Raw genomic sequence first — 14,219 nt, forward strand, 5'->3', positions numbered from 1 at the left:
CTAAAACAAATGTCTTAGTTGTGGATCGAGTCACTTGTCTTGAATTGGGCCTCCTAAACTCAACAAATGTTCTTAGTAAACTGACGTGAGTCTAGCTTTTTTGCACAACATGGCTACACAGTATTATGAAGCGGATGATGAGATCTTCCCACTAACACAGCAGGAGAGAATCTGTGAGTTCACTCACTGGCACTTTCTCAGTGAGACCAATGTTCTTTATACATACAGAGAGCTGCCATGTTGGTTTTATGCATCTCTCACACAGTTCTGTCAAAGGGGTGAAATAGAACCCACCTCAATAACAATTCTTACTTAGAAGTGCCAGTCAGAGAGGCAGCTACATGGGTACTTACCCTTAGTGTGTGTGTAAAGAAATAAAACAACAGTAAATAGAAATGTGAAAATAAGAGTAGCAAGGCTATATACAGACACCGGTTAGTCAGGCTGATTGAGGTAGTATGTACATGTAGATATGGTCAAAGTGATTATACATATATGATGAACAGAGAGTAGCAGAAGCGTAAAAAGAGGGGATGGTGGGTGGTGGGACACAATGCAAATAGCCCGGTTAGCCAATGTGCGGGAACACTGGTTGGTCGGGCCAATTGAGGTAGTATGTACATGAATGTATAGTTAAAGTGACTCTCGGTGTTGACATGGAAAGGACTTTGGAATAGACTGACTGATTGTCTACTACACCTCTGTGATTTTTCGCAGGTTGTGCTGACTCGCTGTACTGTAAGGGTCTAGGTTGAAGAGAAGGTTAAGACAATGTAATCATTCCATGCAGAAGTGTTAGAAAATAAACAAATTCATTGGACCAGTGCCAGACTGGAAGTGAATGTGAGCAGTACAGAAAGTTTTCCATCAAAGTGGAGAATAAACACCATCGTAATGAATTTCAGCTAACTACTCAGCAAACACACATCATAACTGTTTTACTGTAAATCTACTTATTGAAACGCTTTTCAAATGATCTACAGACACTTTATTACTTGATTTCCCGACCACTGGTCACATTATCAATGCTAATCCTGTATAATCAGCAACAGTGCTGGCACAGTGAATGTGCTTATTTTTGAACGCTCAGCATGGAATTATTACTTTGTCTTAAACTGTATTTTTTCAAACTAGACATGAGTCAGGTATAACTCAAGCTATATATTTGATATATTTGATTTGATTATAGATTTGATTTGATATATTAGGGTACATAGGGTACATATGCTTAATAAGCTGAGCTCAACTCAAATAGAGATAAAAAAGTAAAAGACAGGGATTTTGTAGGATAAATAAGGTCAGCTCTGTTCTTGAATCTGCATTTTGTGTATCACTGTATCAGCCACTGTATCAGCCACTGCATCAGCCACTGCATCAGCCACTGCATCAGCCACTGTATCAGCCACCTTTGTGCAACATGACTTGAGCAGTTGTTGGTTAGTTTTAGGTTAGTTCTAGGTTACCTGCGGCCTCCTGGCACTGGCTGCGGTTGATGTAGGAGGAGTGATAGCGGCAGCTCTGGGATTCACACACACAGCCCTGTGCTGTCAGGTTGCACCCAGAAAACATGCAGGCTGGGTCGGAGGGTCCCACAAACTTCTCCCTCTGCCTCTCCTGGTGCTCATGTCTACGGCCTTCTAAAAGAAAGAGAAGAGGGGACAGGACATAGTCCGTCATCATGAGTCACTGACAATGGCACCACACAGATCCATGCTGGGGCCACCCTCAGACTGAGCCCGTGTCATCACTATGACATGTTAATAGCATTAGTCACCAGCGTCCAACATCTGGTATGGATTAGCAACGTTCAATGGATTGTAGTTTTTGCTCCTGACGGCTATCTGTGGGAAACTCACCCGTCTTGCTGGCCCTCATGCAAGATTCCATGTCAGGGTAGCTGAAGGAGCCCAGGCAGGAGTGACGGGCGTCACACACACACATGGCCCCGGCCCTGTCACAGCCTGTCTGCAGGGGGCAGCGCTCATCCTCCAACCCAGCCTCCGGACTGTGAGGCAGAACTGTGGAAAGGAGGAGATGAGATATTAAAGGAAAAGAAAGAAGAGGGGAGGGGCTGGAGAGGGGGGGTATGAGAGGAAGGGGGGGGGAGAAGAGAAGCATCATCAAAGCGATCCAGAGCAGACATCTCTGTTCTGTTCCTGCCATGCATTGCCTTGCTACTGCCATTTACCGTATGTATTTGTCCCATGCCCAGCCAACCATCCCTACCCCTACCTCTGAGATACTGTAGCTAGCTCCTCCAGGCTGAGCTCAACACAAACAAACACATCTAATGACAATGGGGGGTGGAGGATGGAGGGAGACAGGGGACCCACCACACCAGCTGCCCCTCTGCCTCTCTGCTCCTCAGGGATCCCGCAGGGTGGTCGTGTTCATAAACAGGCTCAAACAGAACACAACACACCGCTCCTCTCCTCTCCCTTCAACAGCTTGTCTTCCAGGCCTCAATCAACAGAGTAGAGACTTGATTACTGCTTATCAAAATACTCTGGCTTCTCTCACAGACACATTTAGAAGTATGAGTAGTAGTGTTCCCATCAGAATGTATTACAGGAGCTGGGCTAAATAAACTGGTAAAACACTATAGAGCGGTAATCGTTGAGTAAAGGTGTACTTCTTCTTTCCTCTCAGAAGGGGAAGCCTTGATTTCATACTCTGCTAGGGGCCGGGAGACAATGATGATTAAAAATGATGGTATATGAATGGACATCTAGGCTGGCGATAATGAAAATACTTAAGAAAATGTACGTTGTTCATTTATTAATACCAAACAAAGGGAAAGCAGGGATGAACTTCTATTATCATACAGCACATTCAGTCATTCCTTTCAGAAGTGGTGCTTGAGAAGTGCTCTGTATGTAGCCTATAATGGTCACCTATACAAACCCACATCTCTCTCTGGTGTGCTAATTCTGGAGACTCTATAAGTGATCTTGGGTGGCAGACAGTCATGGTCCCTGTGAGTTAAACCAGCCAGGACATTGGGTAGAGTAGAGGGGCAGGCAGGCTTTTCAAACGGAGCTCCCCTGCCACGCCAAAACTCTCCCTCTTATTTCCTGTTACTTTAAAATGATCCCCACCTCCACATTTGTTCCATCTCTGGGCCTTTCTGTGCCTGGGAGGGTATTTTTAAATAACAGTCATTGAAGGTGGGTGTCTGAGTGTGTCTGTGGGGTGCTAAAGGGGGCCTCCAGGAGTAGGAGGCAGGAGGTAGACAAAGCAAAATGAGAGGTTAGGGGGGATGAACCTCTAATTACTGTAGTTAATTAATGATTAGGTTGACCCTCTGGCTGTGATATGACCCCACTCAGCTGGCCTGGATCACTGCTGCGTCTCTCAGCCATGGAGACTGCTTGTCTTGGCATCCAGAGCTGCGTTGGGAAAGTTGACCTCTGAGGCTCTTTGGCTGATAGCAAGCTCAAAAGGAAGTCTTTGAAACATTAGATAATGCTGGAGGAAGAGGGAAGTGGACAGGATTAGAAGGAGTAGTGGACTGGACAGGACGCAGAGTCCAGTCTTTGCGCTTGAGGACAGACATTCTGTGAGGTGGTATTGTTCAGTGCTCTGGAGAGGGAAGAGGTGGCACTAACACAGTGAGACAGACAAAATAAAAACACCCTGGGCCAAACATCGATATCACTCAAGTGGTGAAAAACCCTTTGGGGATTAAATTAGTTACGTGTTTGGATTCACAGGCAACTTTCCCTAATCACAGCTGTCATAACAATACACAACCACTTTAACTGGCTGCACTTGACATACAGTATGCACATAGTATAAAAGTCCTCATAAGCATACACTTACTGGATATTTAGCATTCTGTTCAATATCATGTGCATCAGCTATTTTCTCACTGACTGTACACGTTTGTCTACTACAGATCTCACCTGAAGACATGGTCTACCTTCTTCGACCTCCATCACCCTTCCATAGTGTGCGAATTACGGGGGGAGCACAGAACCCCCAAATCAGACATGAGATCCCATAAATGTAACGAAAGTCCAACTTTGGGGGTAGGGGGTCTCTAATTGAACCATTCTCCTATTTAGAACAATGCAATTGTGTACTGATACAGTGACAGTTGGTTCAGGTTCTTTCAATCGCATTCATCTCTCTTCTCCGCCTACTAGTGAACTTACAACATTGTTTTAACGGTGCCTTACAGTTTTCCGCACCGATGAGCTTGGGACGGACACAGCTGTATTCACGTCCCGTATTTCAGCCCCTTTCAGGTTTCCAGACTTTTCTTTTACAGAAAAAAGGTAAATTTCTCAGCAAGACACATCGCTGAATTCAGGCTAAAATAGTATAGGCCTAATGTCAATTCGCACTCTGCCCTTCCATATTGACCACCCAGAACAACAAGGCTTAGAGCAGAGGAGCGGAGAGAGAAGCAGGGGTCAGAGACTGGAAACATTTACCCCCTACTCCTGATTGCGACCCTAATAAATTTAAGACCCTACCCCCGGCTTGGGAGGGAAATCCCAGATCAGCCTGGCACTCGTGGGCTCTGCAAACACACAGGGAGGTGTTGATTTACCCTCACCCAGCCAACCCCACCGGGGGGGGCTCTGCATGTGCTGGGTCCCGCAGCCACGAGGACCAGAGGCACGACTCAATCATGGAAACCATTAACTTTTACATTAGACATTTTAGTAATTTAGCAGACGCTCTTAACCGGAACAACTTACAATTAGTGCATTCATCATTTAGAGACGTTCAAAGCTGCTAATTTGACAGAGGGGGTAGCTATGGGTATGGAGGGGGATTAAGGCCTGCAGACAACAGTCACCCATGAAGCATTGTTACCCATCACTCCACAAAAGCCGCGGCCCTTGCAGAGCAAGGGGAACCACTACTTCAAGGTCTCAGAGCGAGTGACGTCACCGATTGAAACGCTACCAGCGTAGCCATTTCACATCCGTTACACTCACCCCCCTTTTGACCTCATCCTTTTCCGCAGCAACCAGTGATCCGGGTCAACAGCATCAATTTAACAGTATAACTTCAGTCCGTCCCCTCGCCCATACCCGGGCGCGAACCAGGGACCCTCTGCACACATCAACAACAGTCACCCACGAAGCATCGTTACCCATCGCTCCACAAAAGCCGCGGCCCTTGCAGAGCAAAGGGAACTACTACTTCAAGGTCTCCGAGCGAGTGACGTCACCGATTGAAACGCTACCAGCGTGCACCACCGCTAACTAGCTAGCCATTTCACATCCGTTACACCAGCATAACCTGTAATCAGGGACACTGTCTCCTGGGACACCCTGGAGACCCAGGACCACTAGACCCCTCCGAGTGATGATGGAGGGCAGGATCATGAAGATCTGGCCCCAACGTGGGACTGTTTTTCCTCACCTCTGGTAATGTCAGTCCCATGCAATTGCTTTGTTTCAGCCTGGACAGGTGAGGGACTGGCTGGTGCTTGATGTGATCCTGACCATGCCCCATGCCCAGCTCTCTCAGAGGGCAACTCCTGTTCTGCCTTTTAGAATGCTACATACACACGCGCGCACACACACTCAAACACACACACTCACACACACACTCAAACACACAGGTCATGGATCGGTACCCTTGAAGCCCTAAAGGATTTAGAGAGCCATCCTCTGGAGTATAATTTTCCTGGGAGCCAGGGATATATTGTGTACAACAGCTTAATAAACTGTCAGTAAAGGACTGGTATAGGACATGGATCTGATAGGAGGGAAGGCAGGGAGACCACAGTGGGATTCATGGTAAGGTCATTCAGATAAATCTGCCAATGAAAACCTGCTGGTGAATCTTTTGCCATTTTGCCTTGACCCCAAGGAAGCCCTCAGAGGCATATCACAAGCCCATTGATTGTGCAACCACATTACTTTCTACAAGGACAGCTAACCTGTTTCAGGATCAAATGAAGACAGAGTATAGTGTACACGCACAGATACACATTTCCCATTATTAGGCTGCCCATGCTTTTTACATCAGACAAATGAAAATAGTCATGAACTTTTAAGAGGTTCAAATTGGGCCCTGGCAGGGAAGCCTGAACTTAAGTAATACTGATGTGGGGGCATGGTGCAAAGGTTTGTTGCCAAACCTATTGTCATGCCTGCAAGAGAAGAAAGCTGAGGTTTCAAGGGGGGAAATGAACAGTCTACCATGAGGTCCTCTGTTGGCAGTCAAGAGCTACTTAAACCTGTAGACCTGCTTCAACCAGTCCACAGAGCTTAGAGACAATGTCCAGCACAGTCGATGGAATCATGAACTAGCTGGCCACTGTGGTGTGCTCAAGCTAAATTAGAATAATCACTTACTATGGAGACTTTTCTGCCCAGAGCTGAGAGTGATGTTTAATGAATAACCGTGTTGCTGAAACCTCAATGTCAAAACCTCCCATTCTTCTATCAATTTAGTTTTTTTTCTCAATTTTTAAATGTAACCTTTATTTAACTATGCAAGTCAGTTAAGAACAATTCTTATTTACAATGACGGCCTACACCGACCAAACACGGACGACGCTGGTCAAATTGTGCGCCGTCCTATGGGACTCCCAATCAGTGCCGGTTGTGATACAGCCTGGATTCAATCAATGAGAAATAATTACCTAGTAGCCTGAGGGCAATTCCACAATAACTAAATTATGATGAGGCTCTGAATTTTCACTGTAAAATGTATGCCAAACAAAAACCATTGACAAAGAAGTTTAACAAAACATACACCTCTATGCACAATGTCTACTTGCTGAAAAATCTCTGCGTAATTCCGTTATCATGGAATTGTCCCTTTAGCCTACTATAGAATAAAGATGTTTGTGCCATTCCAGGTCATGCTTACATTTCAGAATGGGAAACAAGACCAACATTAAATTGAGCCTATTTTATTCATTACGTGAAGTCTTATTTTAGACATAGGCTACCCACCTTTACAAACTCCTATATCAGGGAGCGTTACAGCTCCCGTTTGGTTGACAGCCGCGCAGGTTAGTCCCAAGGCGCAGTAGCCCAGTGCCCAGTCCTGGCCGGCGCATGGCTCCCACTCCATCCGGGTACACTGATCGCAGCATCCGCACGGGTCCCTGGCCAGAGTCCGACCGCTCTCGCAGGCTTTCGGGGGACACGTCCGGAGATCACATGGCGTACATTCATGAGACACCAACACACGCACCAGAATTGAAAATTTCAAGAACTCGACCAAACACTTCCTGAACATATTTCAAATATGATGATGAGCCCAAGATCGGTAGCCTATGTTAAAAATGTAGGTCTAAGCAAACAATTTCCTTCTGTCAAGTAAATCGCCAAATTAAATCCGCGAGGTCCGTTAGATGTAGTTCCAGAAGTTATAACGTTACGGTTAAAATGGAATGAGAAAAATTGTTGGTGCCTGCACTGTCAGTGCATTTACAATAGCCTAGGCAGCATGCTGCCCGAGAATAGGCTACCTCGGAAAGTGCACGGGAAAGTGCACGGATGCTCCTGGTTTGGTCTCTCCGGTAGGCTGGCTTGCCTTTTACTGGCAATGGGCTATCCTCAGAAAAACTGATTCAATGCCTACTGTAGGTAGGTGCACTTTCATTGTTGTTTCAAGTAAAATAATAGCTGCGTCCTACGACAACCACATAGTGTGAGTCTTCTGCGTTTGGAGAGGAGTGAGGATGCCCTAACACCGAAACATCGAGATGCAATCTGAGACCCAAATTGACATTACAGGCATAGACATTAGCTGCACCCATTCCTTTTGAATGACATGTACGCCCAGCCTGGTGTACACCATCCAATCACAAGTAGCGAACGGAGGGAGGATTTGAATTAAGATATCCTCTAATCGTTCCGCTGGTCCTCTCATTTTGTTGCGCAATAGGTAGCGTATTCGCAATAACCTTGAAATTCCGTTGAACGAAATGTTCTTTCCGCTTTTTCTTTTCATTTATACTTTTATTTCAACGACAAATTAATTGTAAAAAAAAAAGTATCACATTTTTATTTGAGAAAAACATGCTATTTTCTATTTCAATTCAACTGTTGATTAATGGTCGGCCTACATGCTCATTGTAACTGATTCTGAAATATCAAATTGATTTTTACATTTGTATGCAATTCAACATATAAGCTATTGATCAATCAGTAGGCTGCACACTAGGGCATCTCATGAAAGAAGCCCGTAACTTAACCGATGTAGCATTTACATGTGATCTCAGTCAAACATAAACATAACAACATGCTGGGCACATTGCTTCATTTCTGGAATATCATTTCCATAGTTGCGCACTGGACATCATTCAATACCGATAATTCCAGTTAATGGCCAATGTCAAGGCATTATCTGCCTATCCAATAGCCCTTGACCACTTCAGAGAGCTGTTAAGCAAGGTGCAGCCACATCTTGAGTTTTCCCTGAAAAGACAGTGCAGTGACCCGTGGAGACCTCTAGCAGTGGTGCCAATGACCAGCAGACACCAAGGTCAGGTGTATATGAGGTAGGTCATATTGTGTCATTCACAATACTGTTTACAAAGTACAACATCCCCTGTTAGCTGTTTAACTCGCTACAGTTAAGACATGTACTGTATGTTGGCTACAGGCCCTAGTCATGTGCATTGTCTTGAGATGTTCAGTATGACTTAGCTACCGTTAAAGATAACTCCTTAAGACTGGACATTCGGTGCTTTTGATACATGGTGGGTCTCTCTTAGAGGGTCTACTGCTGCAGCTCAAAGTGGGGTTCCTGATGGCCGCTGGAGACCCCAGCTCCATGTCAGACAGTCAGGGTCATGGACTCAGACCTACTCTCACTGAGGACAGGCAACCTTCAGATAGGCTATCAGTTGTTTTTATTCACATTATTACAACGACACACACCAGATATTGGGCCAGAAAAGGTCTCGTAACACACAATATTTCCACATTTGTTTATGTTCCTTGTAAGGAAAGCACCAAAGATGATTGAATATTTTTCAGCTCACTGTCACTCCTGGAGAGCATCTGTTTTGTGTATACAGTATGTCTCCCTGCTTATGGTCATGATCAGAAAACAGTGCTACTCACTAAAACTCTACCGGGGATTGATACTGGATTTGGCAAAGTATAAACGAGTCCTTGTGTACACATTTGTTCATTTTCAAGGGAAGGTGTTCATACCAGTAGCGTTTCTGTTAAAGAGGTAACATGCTTACAGCATGTCATTATGTTGTCATCAACAGTGATTTATGTATTATCATTCAGTAAACAAAGATGAAGCTATCTATGATTTCAGTCATATTGTAACGCCCTGACCGTAGATTGCTTTGTATGTTTCTATTTTTTGTTTGGTCAAGGTGTGATGTGGGTGGGTATTCTATGTTGTATGTCTAGGTGTTGTGTTTCTATGTTTAGGCCTGGTATGGTTCCCAATCAGAGGCAGCTGGTTATCGTTCTTTCTGATTGAGAACCATACTTAGGCAGCCTGTTTTCCCACTAGGGGTGTGGGTAGTTGCTTTCTGTCTCTGTCCCAGACAGAACTGTTTCGGTTTCGTTCGTTCATGTTGTTGTTTTTTTTATTTTTCAGTGTTCTATTAAAATACTTTTGAACACGTACCACACTGCACCTTGGTCCTCACCTTCTTCCACCTACGACGTTTGTTACACATATAGCTTCCTCTGTCTGGCATTCTATATTGTTTAGTTCCCATAAACACTCATGCTTACCAAATCTTTGTCAACAGGCACTATCACTCCTAGATTAATACATTTGCTTCAGACAGTGTGTGTATGTGTGTAGCCTAATAACGGACCCAAACTAGCCAAGGGAGATGTAGGAAGACAGCCTTGCAAAAGGTCTCCAAGTGCAGAGTGCAGGAGTGCAGGACATCAGTATGTAGTCCTACAGTGAATAAATGACTAAAAGAAAAAAGGAAATTGACTTACAAACAAGTCTTAATTGAATATACTTTTTCAAGAATAACAGGCTAAGTATAAATGCTTAAAGTGGCAGGGCACAGCAGCATGTGCATCAGGACAACAGCCCCCTATGCTCCATAGCCGATAGCAGATTGCTATAATCCAAAAGGCAATCACCAATCTTTTCTCTTCTCAATGACATCACACCAGTGGTGTAAAGTATTTAAGTAAAACTATTTTAAAGTACTACTTAATCTTTGGGATAGGGGGCAGCATTTTCACTTTTGGGTGAATAGCGTGCCCAGAGTGAATTGCCTCCTACTCAGTCCCAGATGCCAAAATGTGCATATTATTTTTAGTATTGGATAGAAACACTCTGAAGTTTCTAAAACTGTTTGAATGATGTCTGTGAGTATAACAGAACTCATATGGCAGGCAAAAACCTGAGAAAAAATCCAAACAGGAAGGGGGAAATCTGAGGTTTGTAGTTTTTGAACTCAGCCCCTACTGAATTCACAGTGGGATATGGGTTATTTTGCACTTCCTAAGGCTTACACTAGACGTCAACCGTCTTTAGAATGTTGTTTCAGGCTGCTCCTGTGAAGGGGGGCCGGATGAGAGCTGTTTGACTAAGGGGTCTAGCAGCAGCCTCGATCTCAGTCATGCAAATTTCACATGAGAGGTATCTCTCGTTCCATTGCATTTCTACAGACAATGGAATTCTCCGGTGGAACATTATTGAACATTTATGATAAAAACATTCTAAAGATTGATTCTATACTTAGTTTGACAAGTTCCTGTAATATAACTTTTTGAACTTTTCGTCCGCCTGGACAAGAACGCGCTTTGGATTTGTTTACCAAATGCCCTCACAAAACAAGCATTTATGGTGGAACTGTGATTCCTGGGAGTGCATTCTGATGAAGATCATCAAAGGTAAGTGAATATTTATAATGCTATTTATGACTAATGTTGACTGTGCAAAATGGCGGATATTTCTTTTGGCTGGTTTGGGCTCTGAGCGCCGTTCTCAGATTATGCTTTTTCTGTAAAGTTTAAAAAAAATCTGACACAGCAGTTGCATTAAGGAGAAGTGTATCTAAAGTTCCATGCATAACACTTGAATTTTCATCAACATTTATAATGAGTATTTCTGTGAATTCATGTGGCTCTCTGCAATATCACTGCATGTTTTGGAACTACTGAACAGAACACGCCAATGTAAAATGATATTTTTGGATATGAATATGAACTTTACCGAACAAAACATACATGTATTGTGTAACATGAAGTCCTATGAGTGGCATCTGATGAAGATCATCAAAGGTTAGTGATTCATTTTATCTCTATTTGTGTTTTTTGTGACTCCTCTCTTTGGCTGGAAAAATGGCTGGGTTTTTCTGTGAGTTGGTGGTGACCTAACATAATCGTTTGTGGAGCTTTCACTGTAAAGCATTTTTTTTTTAAATCAGACACTGTGGCTGAATTAACTAGAATTGTATCTTTAAAATGGTGCCTAATACTTGTATGTTTGAGAAATTTGATTTCTGAGATTTCTGTTGATTTGTATTTGGTGCCCTGCAATTCCGCTAGCGGAACCTCAGTCCTAGATAGGTTAAATCTGTTTTGGGGGTATCTGTACTTTACTTCACTATTTATATTTTTGACAACTTTTACTTTTACTTCACTGTTACGTTCCCCAGTTTATGTGTTGTAGTTTGTGTATTTGCATGTGTTTATTTCAGGAAATGGCTTCCTGAAATCCCTCAAGCAGCTGATTGGTCGACTCCATGGTTAATTGGAGAGCTGACCCCGCCCCCTCATCAAGACACAGCTGTCTCCAATTACCCATTCCTTCAGAAGCTATATAAAAGCCAGTGTTCTGTTCAGGAGAGAGAGATTTTGCTAGAGGTTGATTTTGCTGGGAGGTCATTGCAGAGATTTTGCTAGAGAGATTTTCTGGGAGGTCATTGCAGAGATTTTGCTAGAGAGATTTGCTAGAGATTTGGAGGTAGGGATTGCTGAGAGATTTTGCTACAGGTTGATTCTGCTGGCAGATCATTGCAGAGAGTTGGTATGTTCTGTGAGTTCATTGCTCAGATAGAGCTTATTTGATGTCCTTTGTTTCTTAGTTTGTTTGTGAAATTGTTTAATATTCTGTTTCATTTGTTCCCAGGGGAGAAGGGGAAGGCACCTGGGGGGTGCTTAGGCAAGAGGCCCGCGGGCATACATATACCCATAGTATATTCACTGTCTAGGCACACTAGGTAAGACCTGGGCGGACCACCCCATGTATTTTGGTTAGGGCACCAGGTGGTGCTAAATTAGGTAAGTAGTGGGTAGGCAGGTAAGATAGGAGAGGGGGGGGGGGGGCTTTGAGATTTACTTTCTTTGCTTTGGTTCCGTCCAGCCCCTTTTCCCCATATTACCGTGTAAAGGAATAAAGTCCTTGTAAACAGTACCACATTCTGCCTGTTGTCATCCTTACTTGCACCTACAGTCCATACCTTTTCACTTCACGGAGAGCTTAGTTGTAGCAGGGTGTTGCGTTCCCTCTTCATAGAGGCGTGCGTAACATAATGGGGGCTCATCCGGGATATTTCCATTAAACCCACCGGACCCTGCTGCTCTGAGCTCTCTGTGGTTAGTGATGGTAGGTTGTGAGTTTGGATGACTTGTTTAGTTAGTGTGTTCAGGAGACTGCATTGTATATAAGATGGCTGCATCAGCCATCTCCAAGTTTTTTGAAGCTCCCTCTATTGAATGTTTGTTGAGGTTTCGTAAAGTAGAACTTATAGCTATAGCTGACCATTATGGAATTGTTTTCCCTGAGAAAGCCCTAAAGGCTGAGCTTTTGCTGATAGTCAGGGAGGGTTTAGTGAGAGAACGGATTCTCTCATTGCAAGGAGAGGAGACGGGTAGACCTTCTGATGCCAAGTCGGAGGAAGGGTTTCCCTCGTACCCCCTTTACATTGCCCCGATTCGATCCTTTATCTTCTGCTTCGGGTCATTCAGATGGGCCTGCTAGGCTGAAGGTGAGGCTGGCTGAAGGTGAGGCTGGCTGAAGGTGAGGCTGGCTGAAGGTGAGGCTGGCTGAAGGTGAGGCTGGCTGAAGGTGAGGCTGGCTGAAGGTGAGGCTGGCTGAAGGTGAGGCTGGCTGAAGGTGAGGCTGGCTGAAGGTGAGGCTGGCTCGGTTAGAAATGGAGCAAAAAGATAAAGATAGACAGATGAATTTTGAACTTGAAATTAGGAAAATAGAAGCTGACAAGGAGGTGAGGATCCGACAGCTGGAGCTAGAGGCTGGCTCCAGTGTGACTACACAATCTGCTCATCATCAAACCCACTTCAATGTGAGTAAAAACATAGCTTTAGTCCCTCCATTCCGAGAGTCAGAAGTTGATTCTTATTTCTCTGTGTTTGAGCGTGTGGCCGCTGTGCTGCATTGGCCACTTGAGGTTTGGCCACTCCTGTTACAATGTAAATTGTCTGGGAAAGCCCAGGAAGTAGTAGCTGCTCTCTCCCTGGAAGACAGTTTACACTACAATACAGTTAAAACTACCGTGTTGCGGGCTTATGAGTTGGTGCCTGAAGCTTATAGACAGCGCTTCAGGAACCACAAGAAACCCTCTCTCCGTACATTTGTTGAATTTGCTAGGGACAAAGAGTCTCTGTTTAGTCGCTGGTGTTCAGCCAGCAAAGCTATCACCTTTGCTGATATTAAGGAGTTGATGCTGTTGGAGGACTTTAAAGGCAACCTCCCAGATAGAATTGTAGTTCATTTAAATGAACAGAAGGTGGCGACATTGTCCCAAGCAGCAGTGTTGGCAGATGAGTACGCTTTGACACACAAGACTGTCTTTGGTGCTCCGCGTTTTGAAGGCCGGACGATTACGTCATCAGTTCCTCGTTCAGGTCGCTTTTCCTCTGACAACCCTAAGCCTTTTCATGAAATCCGTGAATGTTTTTACTGTCACCAAAAGGGTCACGTGATTGCGGACTGCCCAGTTTTGAAAAATAAACCGCAACAGTCCCAGTCACCGTCCCCAAAAATGAAAAGTTTGGGTTTAGTCAAGTCTTTGGCTCTATCCCTTGGATCGAGTTATTGATTCAGCATTTGAGAAACCGGATCCTGTCTATGCTCCGTTTATCTCTGCCGGTTGTGTTTCCTTAACAGGAGAACCAACTGATCAAAAGCCTATCCATATCCTACGAGACACCGGGGCGGCGCAGTCAGTAATCATGTTACGCACGCCTCTATGAAGAGGGAACGCAACACCCTGTTACAACTAAACTCTCCGTGAAGTGAAAAAGGTATGGACTGTAGGTGCAAGTAAG

At 44.3% G+C, this 14,219-nt stretch overlaps 1 protein-coding gene across 2 annotated transcripts in view; it reads right to left on the minus strand.

Annotated features, from left to right (window-relative positions):
* Positions 1-7,728, minus strand: part of LOC112261827 (cysteine-rich motor neuron 1 protein) — a 45,011-nt gene extending 37,283 nt beyond the window's left edge. The window contains exons 1-3 of one of the 2 annotated variants that reach the window (XM_024437451.2): positions 6,930-7,728; positions 1,857-2,018; positions 1,464-1,634 (exon numbers count right to left, since the gene is read on the minus strand). In XM_024437451.2, coding sequence (XP_024293219.1) covers positions 1,464-1,634; positions 1,857-2,018; positions 6,930-7,218 — 622 coding nt within the window. In that variant the 5' untranslated portion in view covers positions 7,219-7,728. Of the gene's footprint in view, positions 1-1,463; positions 1,638-1,856; positions 2,019-6,929 lie in introns of both variants that reach the window. The other variant, XM_024437450.2, reaches the window with a different exon arrangement.
* Between the last annotated feature and the right edge of the window lie 6,491 nt (positions 7,729-14,219).

Source organism: Oncorhynchus tshawytscha, linkage group LG11 (assembly GCF_018296145.1).
Source record: "Oncorhynchus tshawytscha isolate Ot180627B linkage group LG11, Otsh_v2.0, whole genome shotgun sequence".
NCBI lineage: Eukaryota > Metazoa > Chordata > Actinopteri > Salmoniformes > Salmonidae > Oncorhynchus > Oncorhynchus tshawytscha.